The sequence below is a fragment of the Thalassophryne amazonica genome, chromosome 8 (assembly GCF_902500255.1).
Source record: "Thalassophryne amazonica chromosome 8, fThaAma1.1, whole genome shotgun sequence".
NCBI lineage: Eukaryota > Metazoa > Chordata > Actinopteri > Batrachoidiformes > Batrachoididae > Thalassophryne > Thalassophryne amazonica.
In genome coordinates this window covers 3,293,798-3,311,379 of record NC_047110.1, presented here as the reverse complement: position 1 = coordinate 3,311,379, position 17,582 = coordinate 3,293,798, and the positions used below count along the sequence as shown (strand labels likewise).

The 17,582-nt window shown below is 44.9% G+C and overlaps 1 protein-coding gene across 1 annotated transcript in view; it reads left to right on the top strand.

The window, feature by feature from the left end:
* The first annotated feature begins 619 nt into the window (after window positions 1-619).
* LOC117515315 (proline-rich protein 5-like) overlaps window positions 620-17,582 on the top strand; it is a 56,537-nt gene continuing 39,574 nt past the window's right edge. Inside the window, exons 1-2 of the mRNA XM_034175810.1 lie at window positions 620-950; window positions 2,423-2,610. Coding sequence (XP_034031701.1) covers window positions 620-950; window positions 2,423-2,610 — 519 coding nt within the window. The remainder of the gene's footprint in view (window positions 951-2,422; window positions 2,611-17,582) is intronic.

Sequence of the window (17,582 nt, the reverse complement as noted above, 5' to 3'; positions counted from 1 at the left end):
ACAGTAATATTCGTTACATTATTATTGGTGCCCCGTGTGGAGGCATTAAAATTTATATTCATTACACATGCGTATGTATATATACACATACATACATACATACACACATATACACATATACATACACACCCACGTACATATATATATATATATATATGTACCCATATGTACACATATACCGATACACATATACATATGCATATATATAAACATGATTGGGATTGAAAAAGAGATAGGAGCATCTTCTTTACAATAAGTGAAGTGGAATTTAGATGTGATAAGGTGACAGTGCAGGGATTTGTAAACGCGTTGTTATTGCACATGATTTGTGGACATATTATTGCATGTGGTTATTTCACAGTGTTATTGTACAGTCTCCTCCATGGCCTCCCCGAACTCCACTCCTGGAAGGAGTACTTCGAGGATCTCCTCAATCCCATTGTCACGTCTTCCGAAGAGGAGGCAGAGACTGGGGAACCCAGATAGTGGTCCACTATCTGGACTTAAAACCTACCTGGCCTTCTCTGGAGGGAAACATCTTGACTGCCAAACAGTGATGTCTACGGAGCACAGTGGTTTTGGTCTATGCCACTCCAGATGCCGCTGGCGATGGCTCCGGATGGTCATTCCAGGCGCCGAGTATCCGCCTCCATCTTGCCGGCAAACGAGGACTCAGCGCCAGGGCTGCGTGCAGGAGAATCTTTGCCCGGTCAGCTGTGCAGCTCTGCGGCGGACTATGAGTCCCAAGCCAGTGCACGCAGCGCTGCTGAACGCCCACTCAATCTTGAACAAGATGTTTGTCTTAAATGACTTAATTTCCTCCCAGAAATTGGATCTGTTCATGCTCACAGAGACCTGGCTAAAGCCAGGTGACAACAGTGCTTTCTCTGAGCTCCTCCCCTCTGGTTACTCTTTCCTGAGTGCGCCCGTACAACGAGCCATGGAGGCGGGTTTGCTACTGTGTACAAACAGAGCATCATCAGCTGTCGGCCCATTCCTTCTAAAGTCTACAGTAGTTTTGAAGTGCAATCATTTCTGCTTCAACTGTCACGTCCCATACTGGGTGCTGTAGTTTATCGTCCTCCCAAATACAACAAGGATTTCATCTCTGAAATGTCAGATTTTCTCTCAGAAACAATACCAATTTATGACAGTTTTTTCATTTGTGGGGACTTTAACATTCATGTCTGTTGTCCTTCCAGTCAGCTGACAAATGAGTTTAAAAGCCTTTTGGCCTCTTTAGATCTGACTCAGTTTGTAAATGCTCCCACACATCAGCACGGTCTCCCATTGTCTGTCTCTGAAATATGTGACACCTGTATCTCTGACCATTTCCCCATTATATTTAATTTCACTGTCTGTCCCCAGCAACTAAAACACTTACCCCTGCCTGTGGCCGCCATACCATCACTTCAGACACAGTTAAAAAATTCATTACAGCTTTTGTGAACTCCAATATACATGTTGAACCAACTTCCCAATCCCCGGACGAATTCCTTGCCTCATTCTATTCCACCTGTTCTGGAATCCTGCACACCATTGCGCCTGTCAAATTTAAATCCACCAAACCTACACCAGACCCCTGGTTGAATGACACCACCCGGGCTCTGCAGAGGCGTTGTAGGCAGGCTGAACGCAGGTGGAAAAAAGACAGACTGCATGTATCACTGGAGATGCTTAGGGACTCCTTCTCTGATTACCAACATGCAGTAAAGGAGGCAAAGTGCAAATATCTTTCCAACATAATTTCTACCAGCTGCAACCGTCCCCGTGCATTATTCAATACAATTCAATCAGTCGTAAATCCTACAGATAAAAATTTCAATAATGCAACCACGTCAACTTGTGAAGAGTTTCTTCAATTCTTCGTGGACAAAGTGGCATCTGTCAGACAAAGTATAAAACCAAACCATATCCCTACTTTGTCAAGATCACCTCCCTCTGTTGTCTCCAGTTCCAGTGTCCTCAGAGAGTTTGTGCCAGTGTCTCTCTCTCTCAGCTCTCGGAGGTTGTTCAGAAGTTGAGACCTACCACCTGTCCCCTGGACATAATTCCACCAAAGATGCTGAAACAAATTTTTGACACAGTAGGACCAACAACTGCCTAAGATCTGGGTCTGTTCCGGCTGTTTTCAAACAGGCTGTGGTCAGACCGCTGCTTAAAAAACCAAACCTTGATCCAGTAGTACTGTCAAACTTCAGACCAGTGTCCCACTTGGCTTTTCTCTCTAAAATTCTAGAGAAGCTTGTTTTTAATCAGTTTCTGTCTTTTCTGGACCAGAATCAGATTTTTGATAAATTTCAGTCAGGTTTTCGTACACGCCACAGTACTGAATCCGCACTGTTGAGAGTCCAAAATGACATCCTGTTGTCCCTGGACTCAAAGAGACCTGTACTGTTGGTAATGCTTGATCTCACTGCAGCATTCGATACAGTGGACCACTCCATCCTCCTGAACCGTCTAGCCCAGCAGGTGGGCTTTCAGGGTCCCGTGTTGCAGTGGTTCAAGTCCTGTTTAACGGAGAGGCACTTCTCTGTTTTCATCAATGGCCACTCCTCTTCTACCGCCCGACTGTCTTCTGGTGTCCCGCAAGGCTCCATTTTGGGCCCAGTTCTGTTCTCTCTTTACATGCTGCCTCTGGGTTCAATCATCTCTAGCCATAATGTGTCTTTTCATATGTACGCCGATGATCTTCAAATCTATCTACCAGTCTCACCAGATTCTCCAGATGCATTTTAGACCATCAACACCTGTATGGATGACATCAAGCACTGGCTCACACAGAATTTCCTGAGTCTAAATGAATCCAAAACGGAATTCTGTCTATTTGGCACCACAAGCCCACTTGCCGCTGTCTCAAACGGTCACTCACTTCCTCACCATAACACTGTAATCAGAAACTTGGGAGTTCACTTGGACACTGGCCTAAATCTCCATAAACAAATTGACTCTGTTGTTAAGACAAGCTTCTTTCAGCTCCGCATTCTCACAAGAGTGAAACCCTTCCTCAGTTGTTGTGACCTGGAGAAAGCAATCCACGCATTAATCAGCTCACGCTTGGACTACTGCAATGCTTTGTACATTGGACTCAGTCAAACATCTTTACACAGATTACAACTGGTACAGAATGCTGCTGCGCGGCTCCTCACAAATTCTCGTAAACATCACCATATCACACCTGTTCTGCGCTCTCTCCACTGGCTGCCAGTGCAATACAGGATCCAATACAAACTTCTCCTGTTTGTTTTCTGCTCCATCCACAGCCTCGCACCTGCGTATCTATGTGAGATTCTGACACTTCACCAGCCCAGCAGATTTCTACGATCTGCACAGCTCTACTTGTTGGAGAAGCCCAGGTCTCGAAGCAAACAGTGGGGTGATCATGCTTTCGCAGTAGCAGGTTCTAAACTTTGGAACTCGCTGCCCCTTGACTTACGTGCCATCTCGGATCTGCCCCTTTTTAAAACAAAACTCAAAACATATTTGTTTAGATGTGCTTTTGATACTTAGTCTTTTTAGACTTGGGAATAAAATGAATCCGTGTTCCTCTTTTTAACTATATTTTAAATGCGATTTTTATATGTACAGCGCTTTGGTCAACTTAGGTTGTTGTAAGGCGCTTAACAAATAAAATTTGATTGATTGATTGATTCTGTGCTAGTCACAGTTTGTCCATCACGAACACCATGTTCGAGCACAAGGGTGTCCATAAGTGCACGTGGCACCAGGACACCCTGAGCTGGAGGTTGATGATCGACTTTGTAGTCGTATCATCTGACCTTCGGCCACGTGTCTCGGACACTTGAGTAAATTGAGGGGCAGAGCTGTCGACCGATCACCACCTGGTGGTGAGTTGGATCCGCTGGGAGGGGAGGAAGCCGGTCAGACCAGGCAGGCCCAAACGTATCGTGAGGGTCTGCTGGGAACGACTGGCGGAACCCTCTGTCAGGGAGGTCTTCAACTCCCACCTCCGGGAGAGCTTCTCCCAGATCCTGGGGGAGGTTGGAGACATGGAGTCCGAGTGGACCATGTTCTCCACCTCCTTTGCTGATGTGGCCGCTCGTAGCTGTGGTCGCAAGGTCTCTGGTGCCTGTCGCGGTGACAATCCCTGAACCCGGTGGTGGACACCGGAAGTAAGGGATGCCATCAAGCTGAAGAAGGAGTCCTACTTATCTTTGTTGGTAGGTGGGACCCCAGAGGCAGCTGACAGGTACCGGCAGGCCAAGCGTGCCGCAGCCCGTGCAGTTGCAGAGGCAAAAACTCGGGTCTGGGAGGAGTTCGGGGAGGCTATGGAAGAGGACTATCGGTTGGCCTCGAAGAGATTCTGGCAAACCGTCCGACGCCTCAGGAGGCGGAAGCAGCTCTCCACCAGCACTGTTTACTGTGCGGGTGGGGAGCTGTTCACTCTGACTGGGGATGTTGTTGGGCGGTGGAAGGAGTACTTCGAGGATCTCCTCAATCCCATCGTCACGTCTTCCGAAGAGGAAGCAGAGACTGGGGACCCAGAGGCGGACTCATCCATTACCCAGGCAGAAGTCACCGAGGTGGTTGGAAAGCTCCTCGGTGGCAAGGCTCCTGGGGTGGATGAAATCCGTCCTGAGTACCTTAAGTCTCTGGATGTTGTGGGACTGTCTTGGCTGACATGCCTCTGCAACATCGCGTGGCGATCGGGGACAGTGCCTCTGGATTGGCAGACCGGGGTGATGGTCCCTCTGTTTAAGAAGGGGGACCGGAGGATGTGTTCCAACTATAGGGGGATCACACTCCTCAGCCTCCCCGGTAAGGTCTATTCCAGAGTACTGGAGAGGAGAATTCGACCGATGGTCGAACTTCGGATTCAGGAGGAGCAGTGTGGTTTTCGTCCTGGTCGCAGCACACTGGACCAGCTCTACACACTCCATCAGGTGCTCGAGGGTTCATGGGAGTTTGCCCAACCAGTCCACATGTGTTTTGTGGATCTGGAGAAGGCATTCAACCGTGTTCCTCGGGGCACCCTGTGGGGAGTGCTCCGGGAGTACGGGGTCCAGGGTCCTTTGCTAAGGGCTATCCGGTCCCTGTACGACCGCAGCAGGAGCTTGGTTCGCATTGCCGGTAGTAAGTCAAACCTGTTTCCAGTGCATGTTGGCCTCCGCCAGGGCTGCCCTTTGTCACCGGTTCTGTTCATTATTTTTATGGACAGAATTTCTAGGCGCAGCCAGGGTGTAGAGGGAGTCTGGTTTGGGAACCACAGAATCTCGTCTCTGCTGTTTGCGGATGATGTGGTTCTGTTGGCTTCATCAAATCAGGACCTTCAGTGTGCACTGGGGCGGTTTGCAGCCGAGTGTGAAGCGTCCGGGATGAAAATCAGCACCTCCAAATCCGAGGCCATGGTTCTCGACCGGAAAAAGGTGCTTTGCCCTCTTCAGGTCGGTGGAGTGTCCTTGCCTCAAGTGGAGGAGTTTAAGTATCTCGGGGTCTTATTCACGAGTGAGGGACGGATGGAGCGTGAGATCGATAGACGGATTGGTGCAGCGTCTGCAGTGATGCGGTCGCTGTATCGGACCGTCGTGGTGAAGAGAGAGCTGAGTAGGGGGGCAAAGCTCTCGATTTACCCATCGATCTACGTTCCGATCCTCACCTATGGCCATGAGATTTGGCTCATGACCGAAAGAACGAGATCGCGGGTACAAGCGGCCGAGATGAGTTTCCTCCGCAGGGTGGCTGGGCGCTCCCTTAGAGATAGGGTGAGGAGCTCGGTCACTCGGGAGGAGCTCGGACATCGAGCCGCTGCTCCTCCACGTCGAAAGGAGTCAGTTGAGGTGGCTCGGGCATCTTTTCCGGATGCCCCCTGGACGCCTCGCTGGAGAGGTGTTCCAGGCACATCCCATTGGGAGGAGGCCTCGGGGAAGACCCTGGACACGCTGGAAGGATTACATCTCTCGGCTGGCTTGGGAACGCCTTGGGGTTCCCTCGGAGGAGCTGGGGGAGGTGTGTGTGGATCGGGAGGTCTGGGCGGCTTTGCTTGAGCTGCTGCCCCCGCAACCCGACTCTGGATAAAGCGGAAGAAAATGGATGGATGGATGGATGGGTTTAATTGATGCTTTACATCTCATGAATGGTCCGATACATTACAGAATAAAATCACCAGTGTAAAAGTATCACGGACAGTGTTAAATTAACTACCAGTCTACATATGGTCCTACACTGGCCAAAGTGGGACCATATGTATATTAAACTATTTATTTGTAAGTGCACGTATGTATGCACTATTACGCCATGAATTAGACATGCATTTATGATTAGGAAGTGTCTGAATAAATGATTATATAACTGTGCAATACAAGAATAATTCACACAGTTGCTAATAGCTAGTTAAGTGTTTTTGTGAACATTTCTAATGAGAAAACAATTTATGCTTTATTACAAATTTGTTCATGTATGTATGCTTCCTATGGACCTGGTGCCCTATGTCCTGAATAAAGACTTGAATAAATAAATGAATGAATCAATTTTATATTCAGCAGCTTCTTCTTCTGGAGCCATTTGATGAGTTTTAAAACTTTCTTTTGTTGTCTCACCATTTATAAATCTGTGTAAATGTGGTAATTTTTGGCCATAAAATATTGTTAAATTTTTATATTTTTAGGACCTATAGCACTATCTCCTAAGCACCACTGCTTGTGCCATGTCCATGTGCTGCTTTTTTTTATAATAATACACACACACACACTATATATATATATATATATATATATATATATATATATATATATATATATATATATATATATATATATATATATATATATATATATATATATATATATATAAGATATGGCAGACTCCGTAGTAAATGTAAAATGAAAATTATATTTGTGACAGCTTATTTGTCAAATAACTCTTCATGGATATTAATCATTGATACATAGTTCTGATTTGTAATTAACCGAAGAGACTTAAAATAGCAATGAACCTCAGTCAGGAAGAACTTGAATAATGGAGTTGAGTTTTGAAATTTACATTTATGAATATGAAACTTCCCTAATGAATATAGAGATTGAAAATAGTACATTGTTTCTTTTCATGGAATTCAAAATAGGTAATAATATTATTCCCTTCAGTATTTATTTCATATGTTTGCTTTGCATAGAATATAGTTCACAAATTCTTTCCAAAATGTACGACTATATGAGCAACCATAAAACAAATGAGTTACACTTTCAGGTTCAGTTTTACAAAAAGCACATTTGTTATCGATGTCAAGGAATCTTGAAATATGTGTGTTGGATGGATGTATGTTATATAGTATTTTCAAATGTAATTCTCTGATTTTGGTTGTGACACAAAATTTAAAAGGAACAAATCACATCTTGTGCCAATTAATATTCATAAAAAAGGGCATCCCAAAAAATTCCGATGTGGTCTTATTTTCCTAAGATTATACAAACATTCTCTAATATGTTTATTAGTGCACTTTTTACTCAGGATGTAAATGCCATTTATATAAAGAGTGTTAATAGTTGTAAGTTGTACAGCTTGTTTTTTTAATAACTTTTCATTAACTCTGTCATTCCACTGGTAATGGAGTTTATTACTGAGCTAAATTCATTAAACTTGATAGGGAATGCACTTGCGCCGCATGAATGCTGCCCCACTTGGTTTTATGACATCATCAACAGAAGACGTTACAAAATGCAGCAGTTTGTTAAAATTTTAAATATGCCTAAGTCTGGCTGAAGTGGTGTGCAGGAACAATTCATGCAGTGCCAGTGAGGAGAGTGGAACAGCAGAAAAGACAGCGAGCAGTGAAACAAACAGTAAGTGTATCTTTGTTTCCTTACCCAAGAGTTGTGAACAAGTACATTAGCATTGGCTATTTTTAAGTGGCATGGCCGCCATATTACCACTCCCATGTTCCACTCCCATATTACCACTCTCATATTACCACTCCCATATTACCACTCCCATGTTCCACTCCCATATTACCACTCCCATATTACCACTCTCATATTACCACTCCCATGTTCCACTCCCATATTACCACTCCCATGTTCCACTCCCATATTACCACTCCCATATTACCACTCCCATGTTCCACTCCCATATTACCACTCCCATATTACCACTCTCATATTACCACTCCCATGTTCCACTCCCATATTACCACTCTCATATTACCACTCCCATATTACCACTCCCATGTTCCACTCCCATATTACCACTCCCATATTACCACTCCCATATTACCACTCTCATATTACCACTCCCATGTTCCACTCCCATATTACCACTCCCATGTTCCACTCCCATATTACCACTCCCATATTACCACTCCCATGTTCCACTCCCATATTACCACTCCCATATTATCACTCTCATATTACCACTCCCATGTTCCACTCCCATATTACCACTCCCATGTTCCACTCCCATATTACCACTCCCATATTACCACTCCCATGTTCCACTCCCATATTACCACTCCCATATTACCACTCCCATGTTCCACTCCCATATTACCATTCCCATATTACCACTCCCATGTTCCACTCCCATATTACCACTCCCATATTACCACTCCCATGTTCCACTCCCATATTACCACTCCCATATTACCACTCCCATGTTCCACTCCCATATTACCACTCCCATATTACCACTCCCATGTTCCACTCCCATATTACCACTCCCATATTACCACTCCCATATTACCACTCCCATGTTCCACTCCCATATTACCACTTCCATACGTACTCTCACGCACGCCACTGGCTTATGGCAAGCCAAGAGTGGGCGCTCTTATTTTGGCTGAACAACGATATACAGTTTCTGTATATTCTGAGTTAGTATGTGCCCGCGGCCAACATGCTTGACTAATTCTGGTGCAAAAAGTATTTCTCAGATCTGTGATGACAGTCCACCACTGTGTGTTACACACACACTACTGCAATGATATGGAACCAGTTTTCTTGCATTGGGCGTTGTGAAAGTTTAGGAGCGTATCGATAGAATGGCTCAGGCGGAAGTAGTCCAGTGAGCCCTCCCACAATGCCAAAACAATCAATCAATCAATCAATTTTATTTATATAGCGCCAAATCACAACAAACAGTTGCCCCAAGGCGCTTTATATTGTAAGGCAAAGCCATACAATAATTACGTAAAAACCCCAATGGTCAAAACGACCCCCTGTGAGCAAGCACTTGGCTCCAGTGGGAAGGAAAAACTCCCTTTTAACAGGAAGAAACCTCCAGCAGAACCAGGCTCAGGGAGGGGCAGTCTTCTGCTGGGACTGGTTGGGGCTGAGGGAGAGAACCAGGAAAAAGACATGCTGTGGAGGGGAGCAGAGATCGATCACTAATGATTAAATGCAGAGTGGTGCATACAGAGCAAAAAGAGAAAGAAACACTCAGTGCATCATGGGAACCCCCCAGCAGTCTAAGTCTATAGCAGCATAACTAAGGGATGGTTCAGGGTCACCTGATCCAGCCCTAACTATAAGCTTTAGCAAAAAGGAAAGTTTTAAGCCTAATCTTAAAAGTAGAGAGGGTGTCTGTCTCCCTGATCTGAATTGGGAGCTGGTTCCACAGGAGAGGAGCCTGAAAGCTGAAGGCTCTGCCTCCCATTCTACTCTTACAAACCCTAGGAACTACAAGTAAGCCTGCAGTCTGAGAGCAAAGTGCTCTATTGGGGTGATATGGTACTATGAGGTCCCTAAGATAAGATGGGACCTGATTATTCAAAACCTTATAAGTAAGAAGAAGAATTTTAAATTCTATTCTAGAATTAACAGGAAGCCAATGAAGAGAGGCCAATATGGGTGAGATATGCTCTCTCCTTCTAGTCCCCGTCAGTACTCTAGCTGCAGCATTTTGAATTAACTGAAGGCTTTTCAGGGAACTTTTAGGACAACCTGATAATAATGAATTACAATAGTCCAGCCTAGAGGAAATAAATGCATGAATTAGTTTTTCAGCATCACTCTGAGACAAGACCTTTCTAATTTTAGAGATATTGCGTAAATGCAAAAAAGCAGTCCTACATATTTGTTTAATATGCGCTTTGAATGACATATCCTGATCAAAAATGACTCCAAGATTCCTCACAGTATTACTAGAGGTCAGGGTAATGCCATCCAGAGTAAGGATCTGGTTAGACACCATGTTTCTAAGATTTGTGGGGCCAAGTACAATAACTTCAGTTTTATCTGAGTTTAAAAGCAGGAAATTAGAGGTCATCCATGTCTTTATGTCTGTAAGACAATCCTGCAGTTTAGCTAATTGGTGTGTGTCCTCTGGCTTCATGGATAGATAAAGCTGGGTATCATCTGCTTAACAATGAAAATTTAAGCAATGCCGTCTAATAATACTGCCTAAGGGAAGCATGTATAAAGTGAATAAAATTGGTCCTAGCACAGAACCTTGTGGAACTCCATAATTAACCTTAGTCTGTGAAGAAGATTCCCCATTTACATGAACAAATTGTAATCTATTAGATAACTATGATTCAAACCACCGCAGCGCAGTGCCTTTAATACCTATGGCATGCTCTAATCTCTGTAATAAAATTTTATGGTCAACAGTATCAAAAGCAGCACTGAGGTCTAACAGAACAAGCACAGAGATGAGTCCACTGTCTGAGGCCATAAGAAGATAATTTGTAACCTTCACTAATGCTGTTTCTGTACTATGATGAATTCTAAAACCTGACTGAAACTCTTCAAATAGACCATTCCTCTGCAGATGATCATTTAGCTGTTTTACAACTACCCTTTCAAGAATTTTTGAGAGAAAAGGAAGGTTGGAGATTGGCCTATAATTAGCTAAGATAGCTGGGTCAAGTGATGGCTTTTTAAGTAATGGTTTAATTACTGCCACCTTAAAAGCCTGTGGTACATAGCCAACTAACAAAGATAGATTGATCATATTTAAGATCGAAGCATTAAATAATGGTAGGGCTTCCTTGAGCAGCCTGGTAGGAATGGGGTCTAATAGACATGTTGATGGTTTGGATGAAGTAACTAATGAAAATAACTCAGACAGAACAATCTAAGAGAAATAGTCTAACCAAATACCGGCATCACTGAAAGCAGCCAAAGATTATGATACGTCTTTGGGATGGTTATGAGGATGTAAAACTATTGACGAGATACTCTATCTCACTTACAGAGTTTAGGTAGCTACTCTGCCCTGTGTTAGTATATGGCATTAGAGAACATAAAGAAGGAATCATATCCTTAAACCTAGTTACAGCGCTTTATGAAAGACTTCTAGTGTAATGAAACTTATTCCCCACTGCTGGGTAGTCCATCAGAGTAAATGTAAATGTTATTAAGAAATGATCAGACAGAAGGGAGTTTTCAGGGAATACTGTTAAGCCTTCAATTTCCATACCATAAGTCAGAACAAGATCTAAGATATGATTAAAGTGGTGGGTGGACTCATTTACATTTTGAGCAAAGCCAGTTGAGTCTAATAATAGATTAAATGCAGTGTTGAGGCTGTCATTCCCACTATAGTTATCTTATCTGAGCTAAGCACTAAATCAGACAAAAGTTCTGAAAATTCACAGAGAAACTCACAGTAACGACCAGGAGGACGATAGATAACAACAAATAAAACTGGTTTTTGGGACTTCCAATTTGGATGGACAAGACTAAGAGTCAAGCTTTCAAATGAATTAAAGCTCTGTCTGGGTTTTTGATTAATTAATAAGCTGGAATGGAAGATTGCTGCTAATCCTCCGCCTCGGCCCGTGCTACGAGCATTCTGACAGTTAGTGTGACTCGGGGGTGTTGACTCATTTAAACTAACATATTCATCCTGCTGTAACCAGGTTTCTGTAAGGCAGAATAAATCAATATGTTGATCAATTATTATATCATTTACCAACAGGGACTTAGAAGAGAGAGACCTAATGTTTAATAGACCACATTTAACTGTTTTAGTCTGTGGTGCAGTTGAAGGTGCTATATTATTTTTTCTTTTTGAATTTTTATGCTTAAATAGATTTTTGCTGGTTGTTGGTGGTCTGGGAGCAGGCACCGTCTCTACGGGGATGGGGTAATGAGGGGATGGCAGGGGGAGAGAAGCTGCAGAGAGGTGTGTAAGACTACAACTCTGCTTCCTGGTCCCAACCCTGGATAGTCACGGTTTGGAGGATTTAAGAAAATTGGCCAGATTTCTAGAAATGAGAGCTGCTCCATCCAAAGTGGGATGGATGCCGTCTCTCCTAACAAGACCAGGTTTTCCCCAGAAGCTTTGCCAATTATCTATGAAGCCCACCTCATTTTTGGACACCACTCAGACAGCCAGCAATTCAAGGAGAACATGCGGCTAAACATGTCACTCCCGGTCCGATTGGGGAGGGGCCCAGAGAAAACTACAGAGTCCGACATTGTTTTTGCAAAGTTACACACTGATTCAATGTTAATTTTAGTGACCTCCGATTGGCGTAACCGGGTGTCATTACTGCCGACGTGAATTACAATCTTACCAAATTTACACTTAGCCTTAGCCAGCAGTTTCAAATTTCCTTCCGTGTCGCCTGCTCTGGCCCCCGGAAGACAATTGACTATGGTTGCTGTTGTCGCTTACTTCACATTTCTCAAAACAGAGTCGCCAATAACCAGAGTTTGATCCTCGGCGGGTGTGTCGCCGAGTGGGGAAAAACAGAAATGTGAACGGGTTGGCGGTGTACACGTGGCTTCTGTTTAGAACTATGTTTCCTCCTCACAGTCACCCAGTCGGCCTGCTTTCCCGGCTGCTTGGGATCTGCCAGAGGGGAACTAACGGCGGCTAAGCTACCTTGGTCCGCACCGACTACAGGGACCTGGCTAGCTGTAGGATTTTCCACGGTGCGGAGCCGAGTCTCCAATTCGCCCAGCCTGGCCTCCAAAGCTACGAATAAGCTACACTTATTACAAGTACCGTTACTGCTAAAGGAGGCCGAGGAATAACTAAACATTTCACACCCAGAGCAGAAAAGTGTGGGAGAGACAGGAGAAGCCGCCATGCTAAACCGGCTAAGAGCTAGTAGCTGCGCTACGCTTGCGGATTCCTAAAAACACACAAAGTGAATAATGTGTAAATAATTTAGAGGTGATTCAGCAGAAGGAGTGCTTTAGTTAAGGCACGTGAAGATTACACTGTGAAACAAATCATTATCTAGTTAACTAGATCAATCAAACTGCGCAGATTAAACAGCTAACAGATACAGAAAAACACCGCTGTGCTCCGGAACAGGAAGTGATACAATACCGCAGTGAGAGCCAACCACCAGTAGAGGCAATCAAGAGCCAAAAAAAGACATGCAGCGATGTTGCTGCAATGAGAATGCACGCTGAGCAGTGTGCTTCCATATTACAAATCCCACGTTTGAAATGTCACACAAAACAAACCCACAATAAATAAATAAAACCCCAAACATGGTCATCATCTTTATCAAAAGCAGTAAATTGCAGAATTAATAAACTGTCATGAAAAATAAATAAATAAACATACTGACTTTTGAACTGTTTCCATGCTGGTTTTGTCTACAGTGTAACTTCTTTCTCTTTCACCAACAACGGTGTCTTTGGGACCAGCGTTAGCAGCATTTCTGTGTCTTGGGAAGTGTTAACTCTCCACACCTGCACACTGATAAACTCCAACCTGGCTTATTGACTCGGTTGCACATCCTGACAAGCCGCCTGTGAGGTCTTAGCAAGTTAAGTTGAATTGGCTAAAAACACTTTAATATTTGATGGCATGTAGCCATTGCTCTCTTGTTCATAAATGACACACTGTACCTTTTTAATCCTGTGAAGCAGGCAGAGTTTTTCTGTCATGGCAGTTTTTTTTTCCAAGTTTCAGTGGGATAGCATTATTATTATTATTATTATTATTATTATTATTATTATAACCAATACAGTACAACCTCTAATTGCCTTATGAACAAGAGCTGAAGCTGGACTGATCTGATTGGTAGTTTATCACTTTCACTCATTCGCTGAGTCTCCTCCCCCACTCCTCCTCCCTTCTCACTCTCTCTCCTCTGGCCCCTCCCCCTCGCTCTCACCGTCTGTTTTCCTTAGACCTTTTTGGAAATGTGGAGCCTTTAAACTGTAATATAATATTATCAGCATCTGTTGATACAGAAGCAACTCTGGATTATGAAACATTTTTCTGGAGGATTTGCTTCAATGTTAAAGTTAGCATTAAGCTGTTCACATCTCAGCACGTTTGTGTGCATTTGTTTTCTGTATAATAATTAATGGCTCAGCGTTTGCTGTCGTAAGAGTCAAATGTATTACAAATTGAAATATTTTTTAAATTTACTTATATATATATATATTAATAATAATAGCAACAACAATAATAATAGTAATAATAACTAATAGTAGAGAAGCTTGAATCTTCGACTGGACTGGGTTGCTTGACGCGAGGACGTTTCAATTCAAATTGCAGAAACTTCCTCAGCTAAAATTCTTGCTCTGGTAGTCTGACTTCTGTCTTGACTCTTGTAGAGAAGAATAAACAGAAGCCAACAAAAGCTGGAGTTTTAAACCTAACCAGACCCCTCCTACCGAGAGGCAGACTGCTATAGGCTAGTGACTAAACAATAGCTCTAATTAGCACCTATTGTGCTCTAGTTAGCACCCTCCTAATGACAGGACAGCTGTCCCTCCTAATGATGGGACGGACGCCTCTCCTGATGGCTCCCTTGATGACTCTCCTGATGACCTGAATGACTCATTACCATGAACAAAAGACTGAAACTGCTTTGACCTGAGTACCCCATTGTAAACAGGGGACAAAGCATGTCTCAGACCCCCTCCCCGGTTAAGGCTGGGTTTCAACTGTTTCACATAGAATGCTTCCTTGACACCTCTCTCAAACCATTTCTTCTCTCTGGCTAAGATTTTAACTTCCTTGTCCTCAAACGTGTGGTTATTGTCTTTAAGGTGGAGATGAACTGCAGACTGAGGTCCACTGGCGCCCTCTCTGCGGTGCTGGTATAGTCAATCAATCAATCAGTTTTTTTTTATATAGCGCCAAATCACAACAAACAGTTGCCCCAAGGTGCTTTATATTGTAAGGCAAGGCCATACAATAATTATATAAAACCCCAACGGTCAAAACGACCCCCTGTGAGCAAGCACTTGGCTACAGTGGGAAGGAAAAACTCCCTTTTAACAGGAAGAAACCTCCAGCAGAACCAGGCTCAGGGAGGGGCAGTCTTCTGCTGGGACTGGTTGGGGCTGAGGGAGAGAACCAGGAAAAAGACATGCTGTGGAGGGGAGCAGAGATCAATCACTAATGATTAAATGCAGAGTGGTGCATACAGAGCAAAAAGAGAAAGAAACACTCAGTGCATCATGGGAACCCCCCAGCAGTCTAAGTCTATAGCAGCATAACTAAGGGATGGTTCAGGGTCACCTGATCCAGCCCTAACTATAAGCTTTAGCAAAAAGGAAAGTTTTAAGCCTAATCTACAATTACAATAGTCCAGCCTAGAGGAAATAAATGCATGAATTAGTTTTTCAGCATCACTCTGAGACAAGACCTTTCTAATTTTAGAGATATTGCGTAAATGCAAAAAAGCAGTCCTACATATTTGTTTAATATGCGCTTTGAATGACATATCCTGATCAAAAATGACTCCAAGATTTCTCACAGTATTACTAGAGGTCAGGGTAATGCCATCCAGAGTAAGGATCTGGTTAGACACCATGTTTCTAAGATTTGTGGGGCCAAGAACAATAACTTCAGTTTTATCTGAGTTTAAAAGCAGGAAATTAGAGGTCATCCATGTCTTTATGTCTGTAAGACAATCCTGCAGTTTAGCTAATTGGTGTGTGTCCTCTGGCTTCATGGATAGATAAAGCTGGGTATCATCTGCGTAACAATGAAAATTTAAGCAATACCGTCTAATAATACTGCCTAAGGGAAGCATGTATAAAGTGAATAAAATTGGTCCTAGCACAGAACCTTGTGGAACTCCATAATTAACCTTAGTCTGTGAAGAAGATTCCCCATTTACATGAACAAATTGTAATCTATTAGACAAATATGATTCAAACCACCGCAGCGCAGTGCCTTTAATACCTATGGCATGCTCTAATCTCTGTAATAAAATTTTATGGTCAACAGTATCAAAAGCAGCACTGAGGTCTAACAGAACAAGCACAGACATGAGTCCACTGTCTGAGGCCATAAGAAGATCATTTGTAACCTTCACTAATGCTGTTTCTGTTGTTGTGTGGGCCGCCAAAAGAGGAGGTACTGCTGGCCCACCACCAGAGGGCGCCCTGCCTGAAGTGCGGGCTTCAGGCACGAGAGGGCGCTGCCGCCTCAGGAACAAGCCGTGATGACAGCTGTCACCCATCATCCGTGACAGCTGTCACTAATCAACCAACCCACATCTGGAATAAAAGCAGGATGCCCTGTCCCGGGTGCATGAACAGGAAGTCAAGACCGAGCTGTCGGATCCACCGGAACCCATTCTACCGGAGTCCACTATCGTGGCTACCCTGACCTGGGACTTGGAGAAGACCGTCCGGGAGGCCCTGGCACGGAGCCCGGATCCCGGAACAGGACCGAAAGACAGGTTGTACGTCCCACCAGAGGCCAGAGCTGCTGTTCTGGACTTCTGTCATGGGTCCAAGCTCTCCTGCCACCCAGGGGTGCGTAGGACCGTGGCAGTGGTCCGGCAGCGCTTCTGGTGGGCGTCCCTGGAGACTGATGTCCGGGCTTACATCCAGGCCTGCACCACCTGTGCCAGGGGCAAGGCGGACCACCAGAAGGCACAGGTACTCCTACAGCCACTTCCTGTGCCTCACCGCCCCTGGTCCCACATCGGTCTGGATTTTGTCACGGGCCTCCCGCCGTCCCGGGGACACACAACCATCCTCACGATAGTGGACCGATTCTCCAAGGCGGCCCACTTCGTGGCCCTCCCGAAGCTCCCGTCAGCCCAGGAGACGACGGATCTCCTGGTCCACCATGTCGTCCGGCTGCATGGGATACCAACAGACATCGTTTCGGATCGCGGTCCCCAGTTCTCCTCGCAGGTGTGGAGAAGTTTCTGCCGGGAACTGGGGGCCACCATAAGCCTCTCGTCTGGGTATCACCCACAGACTAACGGACAGGTCGAACGGGCCAACCAGGAGTTGGAGCAAGCCCTTAGGTGCACGACCTCCGCACACCCGACGGCTTGGAGTGAACATCTGGCCTGGATCGAGTACGCACATAACAGCCAAGTGTCCTCTGCCACCGGCCTCTGCCCGTTCGAGATGTGTCTGGGGTACCAACCCCCTTTGTTTCCTTTGGTGGAGGGAGAGGTCGGTGTGCCCTCGGTCCAGGCCCACCTGCGGAGATGCCGTCGGGTGTGGTGCACCGCCCGTTCGGCCTTGTTGAGGGCCCAGACGAGGGCTAAAGCCCATGCAGACCGTCGACGGTCCCGGCCCCTGCATACCAGCCCGGGCAGGAGGTATGGCTTTCCACTAAGGACATTCCACTCCAGGTCGAGTCCCCCAAGCTAAAAGACCGCTTCATTGGACCCTTCCCCATCCTGAAGGTCCTCAGTCCTACCGCAGTGAGGTGGGGAGGTGGAGCCTCACTGC